The 18,387-nt window shown below is 38.3% G+C and overlaps 1 protein-coding gene across 4 annotated transcripts in view; it reads right to left on the reverse strand.

Moving 5' to 3' along the window:
* LOC109304915 (aspartyl/asparaginyl beta-hydroxylase-like) overlaps nucleotides 1–18,387 on the reverse strand; it is a 119,413-nt gene that overhangs the window by 44,280 nt on the left and 56,746 nt on the right. For all 4 annotated transcript variants that reach the window (XM_019527717.1, XM_019527719.1, XM_019527718.1 and 1 more), the window contains 4 exons: nucleotides 3,703–3,792; nucleotides 1,611–1,685; nucleotides 503–664; nucleotides 62–139 (listed from right to left, as the gene is read on the reverse strand). In XM_019527717.1, coding sequence (XP_019383262.1) covers nucleotides 62–139; nucleotides 503–664; nucleotides 1,611–1,685; nucleotides 3,703–3,792 — 405 coding nt within the window. The remainder of the gene's footprint in view (nucleotides 1–61; nucleotides 140–502; nucleotides 665–1,610; nucleotides 1,686–3,702; nucleotides 3,793–18,387) is intronic.

An 18,387-nucleotide genomic window follows, 5' to 3' on the forward strand; every position in this document is an offset into this window, starting at 1 on the left:
GGTTTTATCTAGCATTAAGCAACAAAAGCAGTATTCCACCATTAAGAGTAACTAGTCATACCAGGAATCTCAACTGTTTCAGGCTCTTGTACTTCAGGTTCGTCTGCTTGATTTTCATGGGGTTCATCCGCTTGATTGTCTGAGAAGCAAAAATTATTTTTTAAAATTAAAAATATACAATAAAGGAGTAAAATTTCCCAACAGATCTTGGCTGAACAAACAGTTTAGGAAAGAATAAAAAGGTCTAAATTAGAACGAAGAAAGCTTATGGCAACAAAAGTAAAATCACATAAGGTATATTTTCAAAACAAGATACTAGCTAATATTGTAGATCTAAAATGTGTTAAAATGCTATTGTTTTATAAAATTTGATTGCTCAGTAGCGTTTGCAAAATTGAAATATTTGCTAAATATAAAGAATGAATCAAAATTTAGGCTATGTATTTACTTCTAGGATCTACTATTTTAGTTTAGCTATTATTTGTGCTAGTGGTACAGATACCTTCCTGAATTGGTTCCGTTGTTTCAATTACTTCTAGCAGTTCATCCTCTAATTCTCCATGTAAGTCATCTGTTGCAGGAATTTCAAAAGCTTCCTCATATATTTCAACCTTCTCCTCCTGCTGATCATTTACTCCTTCATCTACATCTTCCTTTCTCTCTCCTGATTAATAATAAATACTATTACAGAACATGTAAGCTATATGGGTGAATTGAATCACCAGGAAACAGTCAACATTCAACAAACATCACAAATAATTCTCAGGCACACCACCCCCTTTGCAAAGTGCCATTATTACAGTGTAATTCTAAAATGCCTTAAGCCTCTAGAAGAAAAATTCAGCAACAGACAACATAATCCCCGTTTCCCCATTCTACCAGCATTACTAAATGTAAAGATGTAGCACACTGGACTTCTTAGGCCACTGATTTGAGGATTCCAATCAACTGCACACCATTCTGGATGTAAGACGAGCCCAGGCTCTCCCTGCACCGGCAAACAACAAGTTGGGTGCCCGGTGTGCCCAGACTGGGAGCACCAGTTAGAGGACTAGCACTCCCAGCTGTGAGACCGCACCGAAGCAAAGGGCTCCAATGCACTCCCAGGGGGAAGAGTGCTGTTCAGCTGACTGGCACCCCCAGCCCTGGGAGTGCATGGGAGCTCTTCAGGACTCTGGTGTGTTTTCAATGTTGGGAATACCAATTACCTAATTGGCAATGACCACACATTCAGTTTAAGGCACAATGGGAACCAGCCACAAAGTTATTACACATTTTATGTAATGATTCTGGGGCTTACTTCCAGTTTTACTGCTCCATAAACAGCATAAACAAGTAGCCAGGTTACTACTAAAGACATGATTAACTGGTTAATTGCATCTTAAATGTAACATTTGCCAGAGGCCTTCCTTGCAGGATGTGCAACTGGGAGCTCTTCTGGAAAATGAGGTCATAGCATCAGAATCTGCTTGCTAAAAATACTGGCTATCCCTTTATTTATATGTAGATGAAAGCAAGCATAGGAGCACATACAATAAAGCTCAAATTTCTCTAGCTGGTAAGGGTATTTATAAAATGCCCAGTAGAGATTGCCAAGTATGAATTCATACCAAACTGGGAATGGTGTTCTTCCTGGAGGACAGGCTGGATTTCCTCTTCCACTTTAGGTTCACCAATCTCATGTTCTAAAGGTTATAAAGTACAATAAAGAGAAGTCCTAAGGATCAAGGCTTTAAAACACTTCAAAATATGAACCAGGGAAGGTCTAGATCATATTTTGTCATTTTGTGATGTTTCTTCATCCCTAATTAACTGGACTGCAAAAACAATGCAAAAAACCCCCAAATAGGCTGCTTTTATAAAATAACAATATTTGCCCAGTTTTATCACAATTTAAATGAAAAAGAACTGGAAACATTTCATTTACATTTTGTATGTCAGATTTTAACTATTCTGTACGTCTTCTCAGGGACAGTAACACTAGCAACCTTTAGTTAATTGGTTCCTAGTAGAAACAACAAGAAATCCCTTCCAGTTAAATCTACTTAGAAATAAAAACTGCAACAGATCAAAAAAAATCATCTTTAAAGAAGTTGTGAGATTTCAAAAATGCAATTATTTCAAATAGTAGTAATACCAGCTTAGTTTTATCCGATCTAATATTCCTTTTTTATAGGGAAATATTAGTTTTATGTCAATAAAAATTTTAGAACTTATATATTCAAATTATTTTAAAAATATCATGAGGGGAAACTAATTATTAACTTGCCTTTTAATTCTGTACATCAGCCATTGAGTATTACATGAAAAACTACTTATTACACTGCATTTTGAAAAAAAACAGTGAATACACAGTGTATTATATAAAGGAAAATATTCTACTTTTTAACACTGATTCTAGGTTGCTGTTTATTAGCACGACACACATTATGAACTCATTGTAAATTGCTGTATGCATAATTAAAGATGATGCATTTCCTAAAAAGTAAAAAGAAAAAAAAAATTAGTAGGCATTGTTTGTGGATAAGACCCCCAAGTGGTATAAAAATCACACTGAAGCTTCCAATATGAATGTTACATTACTTAGAAAGCTTCTGCCAATTAAAGCTCTGAGGAAATGGAAAAAACATTTGAGTTTTGAACTCAATCAGGAACACTTTTTATACAGCACATGTACAGTTCTTGGTGCAACATGGCTCTCATTTTGTAACGATATCCTTTTTGTTACCACAAAACAAAACAAAAATTGCAGCAGCAGCAACACTGCTTTAAGCAGTATGTATATAAAGGCAATAATACTGAGGAACCATCCAACACAATCTACTTACAGAACCGTAGAACAATGGGGCACAAGGGACCTCAAACAGCTGCCTCATTCAATCCCTGATTGTCCCATGTTAATCATCCTGGACAAATGTTTGTCTAACTTGCACTTTAAGACTCCCAATGATAGACACATGATAATCTCTAGATAATCAGTACCGGTGTTTAGCTATTTTTATAGTTAGAAAGGTCCCCCTGCTGTACTACCCTAAGGCTTCCTTTTTGCAATTTAAGCCCATTACTTATTTTAAATGATTATTGTCCACTTTCCAACAGACTTGTATTATAATGTATGCATAGAAGAAAAATTATTAAAATTTTAAAATTTGGCTTTATATTTTAAGTCGCTTTGAAAAGCTACTTGTATGCATCACTATGTTCTCTTCCAACAGTAACAGCAATATAACTATGAGAGGCAGCACCTCTTTACATTTTTAGATATTGTATCATCTTCATTTACCACTTGATGGTATAGTCTAAACAAGTTTGCTGGACCCTCTTAAACTGTCAAATCTGCAGCAATTTTGATTAAATACTCTAGTAGATCAGCATGCTTACCAGCAATTGTATTTGCACAGAAAAATATACAGAGATAAAACTATTCACATTATAGTCAAGCCAGTTCAGAGTCCCTTTAAAATGAATTTGCTAATCAATAAGAATTATCATTTAGTGCTTATAGAACAGTTAACTACAATGATTCTTCAATCACCTATAAAGAATGCCATTAATTTTTATACCAATTAGCTGTAAAATGACAGCTTTTTTTTTACCTGTAGAGGTCATGGTAATTTCACATACATTATGCTTCATTTGCATCTCTGGAAGTGAAACCCCTGCTGCTTTTTGTTTTCTTGTACACTTTATAAGACACCTTACCTGATTTAATGAATGACTGCTCTGAAGGTTGAATGGACTCCTCAGTTTCTGCTGGTGTGCGCTGTGCTGGGACAGATCTTTCTTTAAGTCCTGCATTTTTCAGTTATAAAGTTAAACTTTAGCTTTTTTGTCTTGATTCATTATATATCAGTAAGAGACAATTTGGTTCAGTTATATCGTCATCAAGAGTTAAACATCAATCCAAAAGCACTATAAAAGCACCTGGAAATTTATTCAAGCAATTTACTGTTCCAGGTTGCCTCAGCATATTTTAGAAGACTCACACATACAAAAAAGGTTATAAAACATTTTAGGAAAATAGAGGATTGGGAAAAATGGGTATGGATACCCAAACATCTTTTGCTGGTACAAGCATAATGAACAAAATCCAAATTCATTTATTTACATTAACTCTGTTTGTATAGTACCAATAAGAAAAATGTATGCTAATAAAACATAGTATCGTCTCCCATTTGAAAAATGGGTATATTTACATGGTTTTTTGTATGCCTTGCGAATTAAAGTTGTATGGCAAAGCTTTCATATGTAGCTTGTAAGAAACATGATTAATCTTAAAACCTTAATATTTAATCCCTCAGTAGCTTATGAACAAAACTACCAACCTAATTTTTGCCTTTAACTTCAGTAACTTCATCCTTTGGTTTTCTTCAGTTCATAAATCAGGCCCATGATTGCCAGAGAAAAGTTATGATAAATGGAGCTGTGCCACAGAGATGTTTTTATTAAGACTGGCTCTACAAATAAATACTTCCCTCTACATCTCACCATGACAGAAAGAGATAAGATCATACAATCTAGAGATGAAAAGATGACTGATTCTATCCCTCACCATCGAAAACTGCACTGCTACCTAAAACACATATACTATTTATTTACTCAGTCTGATTTCACAGAAAGTACAAGTGAAAGGCTTGAATCACTTACACCAAGCAAGAATTCCAACAGCCGAGGAGATATTATTTTCAGGATGAATAGCTAAGTAAATTGGCCTACGTTTTCCTCTGTACTTTTGTATAAAATTGATAAGTGAGTGTCTTCTCATTTTAAATACAAGACTCACAAGGAGGATGTAAGATGTCCCATATAATAATTTTTCTGGCACAGTACTGATCATAACTAAGACATTTAAAAAAAATCTTTTATAAGGAACATTTAATACTAAAAAAAGAAGAAATAAAAACCCAGCTTCCTACCTCAAGATAAAGTCTCAATTTCAGCTCTTCCACAAATCAAGCCTGCTTTCAGACATTAAAAAAAAACAAACCAAACCTTAAAACTACACATGCCCCTGTGCCAAGCCGAGCACATGCCCAGAAGGAGCATCACATTATTTGAACCCAGCTCACCCAACATCTGTATAGATCAGAAATTTCAGCAGGGTTTTTTAGCACTTTTAGCTAACAGCTAACTGAATCAGGTTTAAATAAAAGCACCCAAAGGCCCTGAAGAAGCGCCTGATCTATACAGATGCTACAGAGCCAAGCTGAACTAACGCACTGCATCATCCAGTAAAGTGTAGGGTTTTTTCCTATGTCTGTCAGCAGCCCAAGTGATTTTTCACTAAGTAGATTGATAGACATACGTATTCTAAAATATGTGCCTTGGTGTGTTTTCCTTTTTAAGTATTCCAGCACACATAGTACAGTACGTGCTGTAACAATGCAGTGGCAAAAGCATGATAGAACAAATATTCAATTTTGAAACTGACATTAATTCACCATTTTAGTTCCACCAATATTTTTAATCTCTTCACTTGTGTTTAGTGCAAGTACAAGTAATACAGTGAGTGTGTCTGCGCGCAAAAAAATCTGCATAAAGCCTAATCTCATAAACATTCTGAACCTTTTTAACAGTTGTGTACAAGTTCATTCATATTAATTAAATACAGTAATACCTCAGTTAACGAAGCAGATGTGTTCCATGATATCACTTTATCATCAGAAATTTCATTATCAGTGGTAAAAATAACAGAAGGCAAAGGGATGCGTTCCAGGACTTCAGAGAGGGGGTACAGTAAGAAAGTATCATTAAATACGCAATTAAAGAGACCCCCACAGCCTTGCTGGTGCCCCTCATCTTCCAGCCCTGCTGTGGGCTTGGGCAGGGCAGCATCCCGCTGCTGCACGCACTCCCAGGGGACAGGGGAGACCCACACTCCCCAGAACTGTGCGCGGGGCAGGTGCAGGTTGCAAGCTGCCCCCCCCGCCACGGTCGTGGGGGGAGGGAAGCAGGGTGGCAGGGAACAGTGGGCAGAGGAGCTGCACAGAGAAGCTGCCTGCTGCTGCCCCAGTGATGTGCTTCCTGCATGCAGGTCACGGCATAGGGCTGAACCTTTCAAAGCAGCAGCAGGCGCAGTGGGTACGTTGCCAGGGCAGTGGGGGCGGGGAGGGCAGCTCGCCAGGGCGAGATCCCCATGCAGTTCCACTGTCTCCAGCCATGCTGGGTTGTGTCCATCAGGTGCCAGAGGCCCTGGAGGAGGGAAGCATGGCAGGAGCCTGTGCCCGCAACCTGCACCTGCCCCTAAACCACGCACAGATCTGTGGGGTGTGGGCCTCCCTTGCCACCCAGGAGTGCACACGGCAGCAGGAAGCCAGTCCTTCTCCTCCCCCAGACAAGACACCCACAGCTCTGTCCTGCTCCCTGCTGGGGCCCTACAGCAGCACATTGTGTCCCCAAGCCCCAATCTGTGCATGGCTGGGCAACAGCCCCAGACCTGTTTAGTTCCCTCCCTGAAGGTGCCTTAATTCCCGTCCCCCCACCCCTCACCTACTGGAGCTGCTTTACAAGCTGCCTAGGGCCACGTGTATGTACTGTACATGCATGTGTCACCCCCCCCAACCTTCCTTTCACTCCCTTTGAGCTCCCTGCAGGCTGGAACTGTGCCAGCCTACAGGGAGCTCACTGCAAAATTGAAAAATCCATGGGTTTCTTTGGTAAAGAGAAAAAGCCACAGGGGGTTTTTTCAATTTTTTTTTGCAAAAAACAACTGACTTCATTTTAAAGGAGATTTGTTCCTAGAGGATTCATTAACTGAGGTATTACTGTAATAGGGAACTCCCATTAGTGTGGTAAAAGGAACATTTGTATCTCACACTTTCTTTATTTAAAAGATACATTAAAGACTTTTTAAAATATATTTTTAAAGAATATAAAAAGATTTTTAAAGAATTGTAATAGATTATAAAAACTATTAACAAGGAGAAGTAATAGTAACCTACTATAGATCTAGTATGTCCAAAGCAAGCTTATCTGCAAAAAAGGCAGATGTCCATTATTCTTAATCGTTATTCTATTTTACCCATGGAAATGAAGGTAAAGGTTACATTAAAAAAATAAATAAAAGCAATCACAGCTAACCAGGCTGTTTTATTCATTAGTATAACATCATAGAATCAAAGTGACAGATATTCTCAGAGTAATTTATTCAGAGGACCAGCATCATCCACAAAGAAGGTACACTATGAAGAACAGTTTTCTGTTGCCAAGTCCCTCGTACATGGAATTACCTGCACTGAAACACCATGTACATTTCATTTGAAGACTCTCAAACATTCTTTTATAGAATAATAAGCAACAGTTGGATACAGATGTATGACTTTAATGAAAGATGCTCTGAGACAATCCTGTGCGTAAAATTACACAATGATATATTAATTCACATAGTGCGAAAGATGCACAAATTTATCTTACTGAAAACCACAGAAAAGCAGAATTAACACTTTTAAAGAAATGAAACTGGTTTGCACTATGTTACTGTGAAGCTGCTTTCCAAAAAATCACATTATTACTAAGGTCCAAATGAATGCTTAACTTTATTTGTAAAAAGTTCCACTGAGGACAATGGGATTCTCCACACACTTAAAAATCTGCAGAAGGCTGAGGTTCTGGGGGAAGATGGAGCAAGGGAAAGAAGGAAAATTAATTCCTTTTCCCCAGTTCTACTTAATGTGTCCACTTTAAAAATATTCATAAATATAGCTATCCAATTCACTTTCTAGACATTCTTTTTTTGCAGTGGTAATTATCGATTCTAACAAACTTTGTTGAACTGCACACTGTTCCAAACAGTGGAGGGGAAAGAGAATAAAAGGAGTTCTGCTACCAAATATGTACTTTCACATGTAATGGATTACAGTAAAACAGGGGTTTTCAACCTCTGTGGATCAGTGTAACCCTGGCAGCCAGCTGTGAAGCAGTGTACCCCCGGTGGTCGGACACAGAGCAGGGCAGGGGAAGAGGGTGTGGCACACAGTCGAATGCAGAGCAGCAGCAACCACTGGGTGTGAGCTTCCCCTGCCTCCCCGTGTCTGGCCACGTCACTAATTTTTATGCTAATCTATGCAGACTACAGTTATCAGAACATATTTAAATATTCACCTGAAAGTAATTCAACATTTCAATCCTCCTAATTATGAAAACTATAATTAAATCATACAGTATCATTTGTCATTCTTTTTTATTTTCAAAATATTCCCTTCACAGCATTATAGAAGAATGCCATACCATCATTGCATCTGTCATCCAGGGGACTTAAAAAAATGTTATAATCAATAAACCTCAACCCCAGTAAGCAGATGTAATATGCTGGATAAATAGTAACAGAATGAAAGAGTGGGAGGAAAAAAAAAAAATTCTAAGACAGGTTCAGAGAACACCAGAACAAAACTTCTGGAGTCAGATTGCAGAAGAGGACCTGGGGATTATAATGGACAATAAACTGAATATGAGCAAACAGTGTGCCCTTGTTGCCAAGGCAGCTAATGGTATAGCGGGCTGAACTGGTAGAAGCAATGCCAGTAGGGCAAGGAAAGTGATTATTCCCCTCTATACAGCACTGGTAAGGCCACATCTGGACTACCGTATTCAGTTTTGGGTCCCCCACTACAGAAAGGATGTGGACAAATTGGAGAGAGTCCAGTGGAGAGTAACAAAAATGGTGAGGGGGCTGGGGCACATGATTTCTGAGGAGAGGCTGAGGGAACTGGGTTTATTTAGTCTAGAGAAGAGAAGACAGAGATGGGTTTGAAAAAGGATGGAGCTAAACTGTTCTCAGTGGTGGCAGATGACAGAACAAGAAGCAACGGTCTCAAGTTGCAGCAAAGGAAATTTAGGCTAGATTTTAGGAAGAATTTTCTTACTAGGAGTGTAGTAAAGCATGGGACAGGTTCCCCAGAGAGGCTGTGGACTCTCCATCTTTGGAGATTTTTAAGCCCCAGCTAAACAAACCTTGGCTGGGACGATCGAGTTAGGGATAGTCCTGCTTTGAACGGGGGGTTGGACTATATCACCTCCTGAGGTCCCTTCCAACCCTAGTTTATGATTCTATGAATTTCAGGCCTAAATGCTAGTCTATAATCTCAAAAAAACTATTTTATTATTGCTTTTTTATGAGAAATTAGCACCGTTGTAAAATGATCCCCAAATATCATTTGCAAATACTGATCTGAATCTTTTGTAAGCTTTATTGTGCAGCTAATATTTCAGAGACAAGCAACACCATGGTTTAACTTATAAAATAATTATTAATACTTAAGACTCTCTTAAGACTGGAAAGCAAGCACAGACTTTTTAATAAAAAATACAAATTTCTGTAGAAATAATGTAACATACTGATTAATTAAATTACTCAATCTTTACTCCTCAGAAACAGAATATAAAATACTCACCACAATTAAAAAGGAGCTTTTCAAACAACTATGCAATACTGTTTGAATAGAACATTATATTAATAGATGCAACGTTATTCTCTAATCCAGTCCAATAAATGGATTAAATATCAATTAGTAACAACTAAAATTTGATCCATACCCTACAACTTCTGTTTTGGTATCCTCAGTATGTGGCTTGATTTTTAAAAAGTTTTCAGCACCCAAAATTTTCCATTAAGAAAGAAGCTGTAGGATACTAAGGCTTTTTGAAAAGGTGACACTAATTTTGGGTGCTGAATACTTTTTTTTTTCTCTTAAGGCCCTCCCACAGCAAACTCAAAGTCAGTGAACTAACAGCTTTCACAGAGATAAAATGTCAAAAGAAAAGAATATTGTCACAAAAACAATGAAAAACACTGCAGTACACAGCTGACAACACTGAAGTATTGAAAAATTCAAGCCAGTTTTAAACTAGGTCAATTAATTGCCTAAATACCATTAGCAGTCTTGTGATGGAAGCATTAAACACACACAGATTTGGCCAATTTACTCTTCGTTATTAAAATCATTAGCCTATGACAAGAATGCATTTTATCAACATTATCTTTGTATTTATTCCTTGTAGAGAACATTTTTTCATAAAGATAAATGTTCACCTCTTACATGCATTGATTACCCTCTATTACCCTGCTACAAAATTTGTATATACTATAATAAACAATGTTGCTTTAAAATTCTTCATGCATCTACATCTATAATGCAATGCATACATGCAATATCCTGACATATAGGTATTTAAGAATTAGTGTTTGATACCGATTGTCACAAACAACAAGAAGTTCAGTTTTAAAAGCAGTACCAGTGATGTGATTTGTAATGTACAGGTTTCACTGAATACATTATGTACATATTCCACAACTGCCATTTTAATTGAGTGTTTACAAGTGAAAGAAAACTTAAGCAGTCTGCACAAAGGATTATAATAATTTTTGTTCATGCTACTGACTTCCAGAAAAGTTACCTTATTTGCTATATTTCTACAAACGCACTAAATTTCCTTCAGCATCCAAGTCCGTTCCTACACAACAAATAAATTCATTTCCTTTCTTTCTTATCTTCCTTTGCTGAAGCATCAGGAACTTTAGAAGGATTTTTAGACACCTTTTTAATTTCCTTGTCTTGCCCTACCTGAGAAGGGGAGCCATCCTTTTCACTGGCTGATTTTTTTGTAGACTCTTTGTGTTTCACACTTTTATCTAGTCCTGCTTTGTCCTTTTCCTTCCCTCTGTCTTTTTTAAGCTTGTCAGAATCTTTCCTCATTTTATCCTTCTCAACAATTCTCTTATCCTTTCGGTCAGCATCATCTTTGCCCTTCTTTGTTTTCTTTTTCTCTTCTTCATCCTTAGTTTCTTTCTTCTTGGATTCTTGTTTCTCTTTTGCTTTCTTGGGTGGTTCTTTAATTGCTGCTTTTACTTTTCAAAGTTTTCATTTAAAAAAGGGAAAATGTTCAGAAAAGGAAAGAACACCTCAGCAAGTTATCACAAGCATCAATACCAAATGCAGTTCCAGGGTTGAGCAGCTTAAAGTGCCCCAACCACACACAATGTTAGAGATTTATTGATTTTTTTTCACTATACAGAATTAGTACAGAATCAGAAGCACTGAATGCATTACAGACATAGCTACAAGCCTAATAATAACTTCTTCTAATTAAGCTATAATTTAGTAAAGTATACGAGAAATTAAGTCTAGATCCTCAATATATGTTTAAACACCCAAGCCTCATTGATTTCAAAGGGTATTAGGTTCCTAAACACCTTTCTGAATCATGGCTGTAATGACTCAATATTTTAAAATTTTCAACCTATTAAAATATATATTTAGGATTAAGGTATTTAAGGTTTAAACTACTTAAGCAAATAGTTCTACATGTTATTAGTGATGTCACACACCATGCAGATGATTTAAACATTACCCATTCCTACACTGAAAATTTTAGTTTACTTGTATATAACATTTCTGCTACTAAAAGACTAGCCCTTGTCTAAGGCTTTACTAGCCCTTGCCTAGGCCTTCCTTGAGCCTAATACACTTTGAATCTTTTATGATGATACAACTTTGGTTGCCTACATGTGTTCAAATAATCTGGGGAAATTCTCCCAGGTTTATTCTCCTCGTAGAAAAACTTACCCAGAGCCACGTATACACACATTTGAACGCTAAGGCCTGAAGAGTGAAGAGCTTGCAGTGCTGACACTGTGCAGGCAAGTGGGGCCCTGTACACACAACTTAGTACACTTCGTAGGATCCCTTAGTCTTCCCAATGACAGATGGCAGATGTACATAAGGCAGCCCTGAATGGCAGACCCAGACTACCCATTTGGAGATGTGAAGGAGATGTGCTCTGCTCCCTGCTGGAAGCAGTCCAGAGTGACACAATGTCTCCTGGGAGAGGGGATGCAGGAGGTGCTAGAGGGCTAATGTTCTCTTCCAAGAAAAGCCACAGCATGTACAGACATCAACTTTCCTAGGAGAAACTGTAGCAAAAGTGATTTAAACCTGGTTATTCCTGGGTTACTTTTCTCTGGAAACAGACATTTCTACTCTGGGAGAAAGAGCCTGATCATCCCTGCACGCATGATATCTCCTGGGCGAGCAGGAACAATCCCAGGAAAAACTGAATATCTGTAGGAGACGTCTGTAAGACTGTGAAGGGCACCTTCAAAAGGTGTCAACTTAGTTATCAAACAAAATTACAATATAAAACTTCTGGTACAGTGTCACATTAGATTAGACCAATGGCTAAAATTAATTTTAACCATGTCAATATTAAAACATTTGTAAAGGAAAACACAAAAGAATTGTACTAGGAACTTCAAACCGGAAAAGGTACTAGAAGAGGTAAACCGGATTTAAAACCCTCTGAATTTTATTCCATAACATTATTAACAGCATGTGTGGGAAAGTTTTTAATCGTGGCTTATAACTTAGCATGATTGCTCATATTTAAATTTTATGATTGTTTTCAATTATGATAAATCAGGACTGACATGGAACATATTGTTAACATACAAAAAAAAAAAAAAGAGATTAGCACAGCTTTCTCAACTCCTGAAAGTCCTCTCTGTCTTGCCATTTGTAGAGAAATTGCTAATTTTAATGATATAGCTTCATTTTAGCTCTTGGAAATCCCTCTCAATCTCCATCCATAAATTTCTAAGTAAAATTCTTCTAGACTTTGGAAGGATTTGATATTCAATTTTTAAAACATGATGCAAAAAGGCACTTCAGAAAATTAATAGTATCCTGAAAGCTATTTTTACAATTTGCACATAAACCTACTGTTGAATAGCCTGTTATTAAAAATGAAATAATTCCAAGTATGTTTAATATATGAAAAACTCAACCTTTTTTTTTTTTTTTTTTTTTTTTTTTTTTTTTTTTTTTTTTTTTTTTTTAATAAGTAATTGTATAAAACAGAAAAGCTGTTTTACACACATACGATATTACAGGAAACAATATATAAATCTGGTTCTGCTCCTACAAAAAAAATGATTATTTTTCCTATGCATCCTAACTGTACTGTCAGGCAATCTTCCCTTGAAGCCAACTGGGAATTTTGCCCAGGTAAGTAGTAGTGAAACTATCACTTAATGTTTTTTTGAAATCCTACCTCTAACTAACTACACTTAATAATTTTTTTGCATATTCAAATAATTTAATTTAACATTTCATAAAGTTTAACTGAAACAATATACATCTTCCCAACAGGTTTGCCACATGGACTAAAAATGAGGTATCATTATAGTCCCAAAATATCTTTTGGAAAGAAACCCAAACAGCAGTGCATTAAGAAACAGCATATTTATTAATTTTTTTGAAACACACATTTTCAAACAAGTTACTTCAAACAGTGCAAAACAAATAATAGGACTTTTCACTGGCATGCAAAAAACTCTCTTCAGCAGACATTTTCCCCCTACCAATCTTTACATTTCAGATTAATAATAAAAAAAAAATTTGGTACAATCTAGCTAGCCCTAGAAGGTGAGAAGACCTAAGAGGGAACCAGCAACAGCCTTTTTTTGCTTCATGAAGAAGCAGACTACCAACTACATGCAACACATTTTCCAGGAATGATCTTGGTTTACATTTGGGGGGGGAGGGGGAATCAAACGAGCCTATTATTGCAGACCAGCAATAAATAACCAATCGAAACAATAACCAATCATAAAAGGAGGAGCAACTAAACTGCCTTGATTTCTCATGCCACACCGACTGGAATTCTAGCAGCAGACAAGACAAAAAAACAAATGATTCTGTTGTCTACCTGAATATCTAGGAATCCATGAAACATCTAAAAAGCAGAGATACTGCTGAAGATTCAGAACAAACCTATATCTGAACATCTATTTGGAATACCTTTCTACATTCATAAAGTTGCAACTCACACTAGTTAATCATTCAAAAATTTGCCCAGAACTGTTTCTGGGAGTATTATATTTCATTATATCTGGATCAGGAAAGCACTGAAATTCTGACTGAAAATCTGCACGCAATTATATGTTGCATCTTCAGCTAAAAAAAGTAGCCAGCACATCCAGTATTAGTAGCTTTATTTATATTATCTGATTTGCAACAGTCATGCATTACAGGCATCAGGCACAAGGCCCATTGACAAGAGGAAAAAAAACCCAAAACAAAACACCCAAGTACCTTTGTCCTTAGCTTTTCTCTCGACTACCCCTCCTGGCTCCTTTCCTGATGTTTTAAGATGGAAATAGGTTACAAACATATTTTATGTTCAACATATTAAACCACTCTGATACACTATTTACAAAACAGAACTGACAAAATTAAATTAGATCTTAAAGACAGTTATTTTTCATGTAACCTCACAAATACAGCTACATTGCTCCCAGTTCACGAGATAACCAGTAAGTAGGAAAGAAGAACATCTGAGGGGTTTGCTGCTCAGCACAGTAGATTTTGTAGCAGAGACATGCCTCAAGAATCATGAACTAGGAAAGCAAACGAGACACAAATTCTGGCTGCTAATAGACGTCACCTTTGTGCTGCCACTCATGGACCCAGCCACAGGGGACCTGCAGAGCCCCCAGTTTTTCCCTACTGTATTTCCACTCACTCCAAGGAACAGGCCAAGGTTGCCCTGAAATAGGATCCCTATCCCAGCAGTACTCAGTTCCATTGCCGCTACACTGTATTCAATGGCAGTAATGGATTCTCCAGCCCCAGGTGGCCACCCTGTTTTTGGGCTAAGAAGAAATTATATGTCACCCTTTCCATGGAAAGGGTAACCTGGAGTATCACTTGCCCAGAAATCACTCCTTTCACAAGCAACCAACACGGGGACAAACAATAAAATGATTTATTATAAAACAAGAACAAGTATAAGAAACCAGTAACCATATGGTGAGAGACAGAGATAAGAGTAAACAAACAAAATAAAACACCAAAATACTGACCTGTTTTTACTCTGCACCTTAAAGCCAGCTTCACAGGTCTAAATGTGGGTCCTGCCTTTGATCCTTCCCATCAGGGCTTCCCGCATCTCCCCATCAGCTTGCTTTGCCCAGCTTCCTTGGCTGGGGGACCAGAACCCATCCATTATACCCGGAAAGACTAAAGACAAAGCCCACTTTCAAGGCAGGGTTACATACCCTTGCCACTATGGCTATTAACATATGTCACTCATTACATTTCTAGGGGGACTCATACTATTCCAGGACCTTCCTGCCCCCTAAAGGTGCATATTCACCACACACTAAACTTAAAGATAAGACATATACATTGATTAATAACACCCCCCCCAGTTTGGCTTCCTAAAAATGTTGACTTCCCAATGCCTCCAAGCACATCTACATGGAGAACGGTAAACAATCCAAGTGAAATACTAATTCTCAGCCACTGACTCTGCTAAGGGTAAAAGCCATTCAACTTAATCAATGCACAGCTGCTGGACACCCTCCCCTCCCAAACCCAGGATTATGCTTCTCCCAGCTGAGTGTCCTAACTACTTAAGAATCAAGCTCTCTTCTTCTTGCTCACCTTCTGACCCCTAACTCTTCTATTCCTGGTTATACCGTCATCCAGAGCTTCCAAGAGGAGGCCACTTTGGAAAGTGGCCCAATCAAGACTCTTCTACAGCCAAGGGATTAGAAATACTCTCCTGAAAGGTTGAAGATGGAAGTCTGAAATTTCCTAGGCTGAGACAGGCCCAAGAGTCTCATTTCTTTGGCAAGTACTGCAGCCACTATGCTATTATAGAATATAATGAGTAGTGACTTGACTCCGTGTTTTGGTTCTAGTTTTGAATGAAAGTGACAGTGGCTGCTACACTTTGTAATGAACTCAGTAGTAGACCTGCACATGCCTAACACATCAGGCTTCTTCAGGGGCAGTGGCAGTTTAGATGCTTCTCTAGATCAAAACCAAAACCAAGGTGGGAATCAACCTGGAGTGCTTCTACTCATGGGTGGATCAAAGAATTTAGAAAATGGGGTGCAGGAGCAGCAACCTTTGCTGCAGGGGTGGCTGCACCCCAGATCTCAGCATTCCCCTTGTTGCAGGAAGACCACCCCCAAGAGCAGCAACAGGGACTCTTGGGAAGGGAAGGAGAAGTATCATTGAACAGAGTAAAGCAGGGGGAAGGCAGGGATTCTTAGTTGCTTTTGGGACTTAGTCCACTGCTGCTTCTCCCATGTCATGGTCAACTGAAAAACGAATCCATGCCTGCTTCTGCTCATGTGTGGCTGCCTAAATGTAGGTGCTTATGTAACTTTGCCAGTCAAGATATAGGTGCTTGCAGGGTTAAGCAACAACTGAGCAGGGGTTTCTTGGATGCATTTTTTGGTTTTAAGAGTCCTAGAATCCACCTAAAGAGTATTTTAGGTGCCTAAGGAACCTTCCAAGCACAGTGCATATCCTAGGATACAGGTACCCCAAATGAAAGGGAAACGTTAACTCTGGCACACTGCAACAACAATCTACCTATTGGATTGCAATGACTCTTTTGGATGCTAAAATTAATCCTATTTTCTATTGCAAGCCCATTTCAAGGAATGTTATAAGTTTTTTCTCTTGAAATTTGATTAGAGTGCCTTGCTCAAACCAGGGGAAAGAGTTATGTATTTTAACAGATAGCTCTACAAACTCAACCTGAGACGAGAAAAGGAATGCAAGTTCTGCTTCTCATGATTTTGGTAATAATTAAGGATATGACTTAATAAGATGAATCATACTTGCTGAACTGTATTTAACTCTGCTGAATGGTGGTAATGTAAATAAGTAAACAATGCTGTTTATATAAAATGAGAAACAAAACTGAGCTTGTCATCTTACATCTATGACACCAATGCAATTAACAGGAATAAACTATTAAGTTTGTTTTAATAACTAAATTAAACAAGTCTGAAACAACAGAGTGCATAAGCTTTCATAAGCAACAGTTCACTTCATCAGGTCCTCTAGCTCCGGCATGGGTGTAGATATCTGATGCATATGATACAAAAAATTATCCATCTCTAATGTAGTTATCCCATGAGGTGTAAATCTACTGGTCTTCTGCCTGACTTCAGACTAACACTGCTAATTACCTGCTCTTATTTTGGAAAAGTATTAGGTACTATTTCCCAAACAGATCCATACAATGCTTTATACATCATTTCAAATTTAAATGTGTATGTTATGTAGGGTAGCATATATTATGTTCATGCTTATGGATGTTCCACTTGCTTATAAACAGCCTGATGAAGACACTTTCTGCAGTCTGCTTTTAAGCAAACTGATCTAAACTCTATATACATACATAACTTTTTTAATTGATTTAAAAACTCTCTCTCTCTATTAGATCAATTAAAAAAGTTATGTATGTATATAGAGTTTAGGTCAGTTTGCTTAAAAAGCAGGGCTGACAAACAATTTTAAAAAATAATCGCAACTAATTGGAAGATTAAAAAAATAGTTGCAATTAATCGCAATTTTAATTGAAGTCAAACAATAGTCAGCACCCAACAGCTCATGCACCTTGTGACTCCTCCTTGCCACCATAAACAGCACACAGCCCTATCCCCGACCCTGACCCACCCCACACCCACTCCTGACTTGCCCCAGCCAGAGTTGATCAGCTAGAACCCGTGCAAACAGCCCCACCCCCAGCCCACCCCTGCCTGCTCCAAACTCACTTGCCCACGATGAGCAGTGGCAGCAGCCAGAAAGAAACTGCTGCTTAGCACAGGGAAAAAGAGGCCCCTCTTTCTCAGTGTTGCTGGGTCCTTCTCACTGCAGTGACCCAGAACCCACACCCTGGCTGCCCTGCGGTTCCTCTGCACTGCTACTGCTGCTGCCCTGCTGGGTGACCTGGAGGTGGCAGTGTTGTTAGCGGAGAAGAGCCGCAGGGCATCCCGGGCACAGGCTCTGGGCGGCTGCAGCAAGAATGGCTTATATCCGTGCACCTCTAATATATATATATTATATGTCTTACCTTAAATCAGTTATATAAAATAAGTTTTAAGCAGATTTAAACTATTCTGAATAATTTAAACAGGGATATCAAACTCCCCTTGCACTTCAAGCTGGATCGGAACCATGGCATTCCTTGCAGGCCATATCCAGCTCAGGGCACACAGAGACAGCAGCTCTGGCTCTGACCTAGGGTGCACAGAAGTAGTGAGGCAGTGCCTCAGCAGTGCTCTAGCTCCCACACAGGGGAAGCAATGCCACTCCAGTTTCTGCCACGTGCCCCATGGTGAATCTGATGCTCCCACTGCATGCCCTGTGCCATGGCATCAGCTCTAGTTCTGGAATGGGGCAACGGTGAAGAGTGCTAAATTTTGTTTGTGCTTGGTAGCCATTAAAACTAGTATATTTGCATCCTTAGTTAAGAAGCTGTAAATATTACTTATGGTGGCAACAGTCAATCCTCCTGCATTGTGGTGTATGCATGAGGGCCACCCAGACCTTTGATGCACATGCCTGGGAAGGATTTTTTTTTTTT

The sequence above is a fragment of the Gavialis gangeticus genome, unplaced genomic scaffold (genome assembly GCF_001723915.1).
Source record: "Gavialis gangeticus isolate Ggan-Ray unplaced genomic scaffold, GavGan_comp1, whole genome shotgun sequence".
Classification (NCBI taxonomy): domain Eukaryota; kingdom Metazoa; phylum Chordata; order Crocodylia; family Gavialidae; genus Gavialis; species Gavialis gangeticus.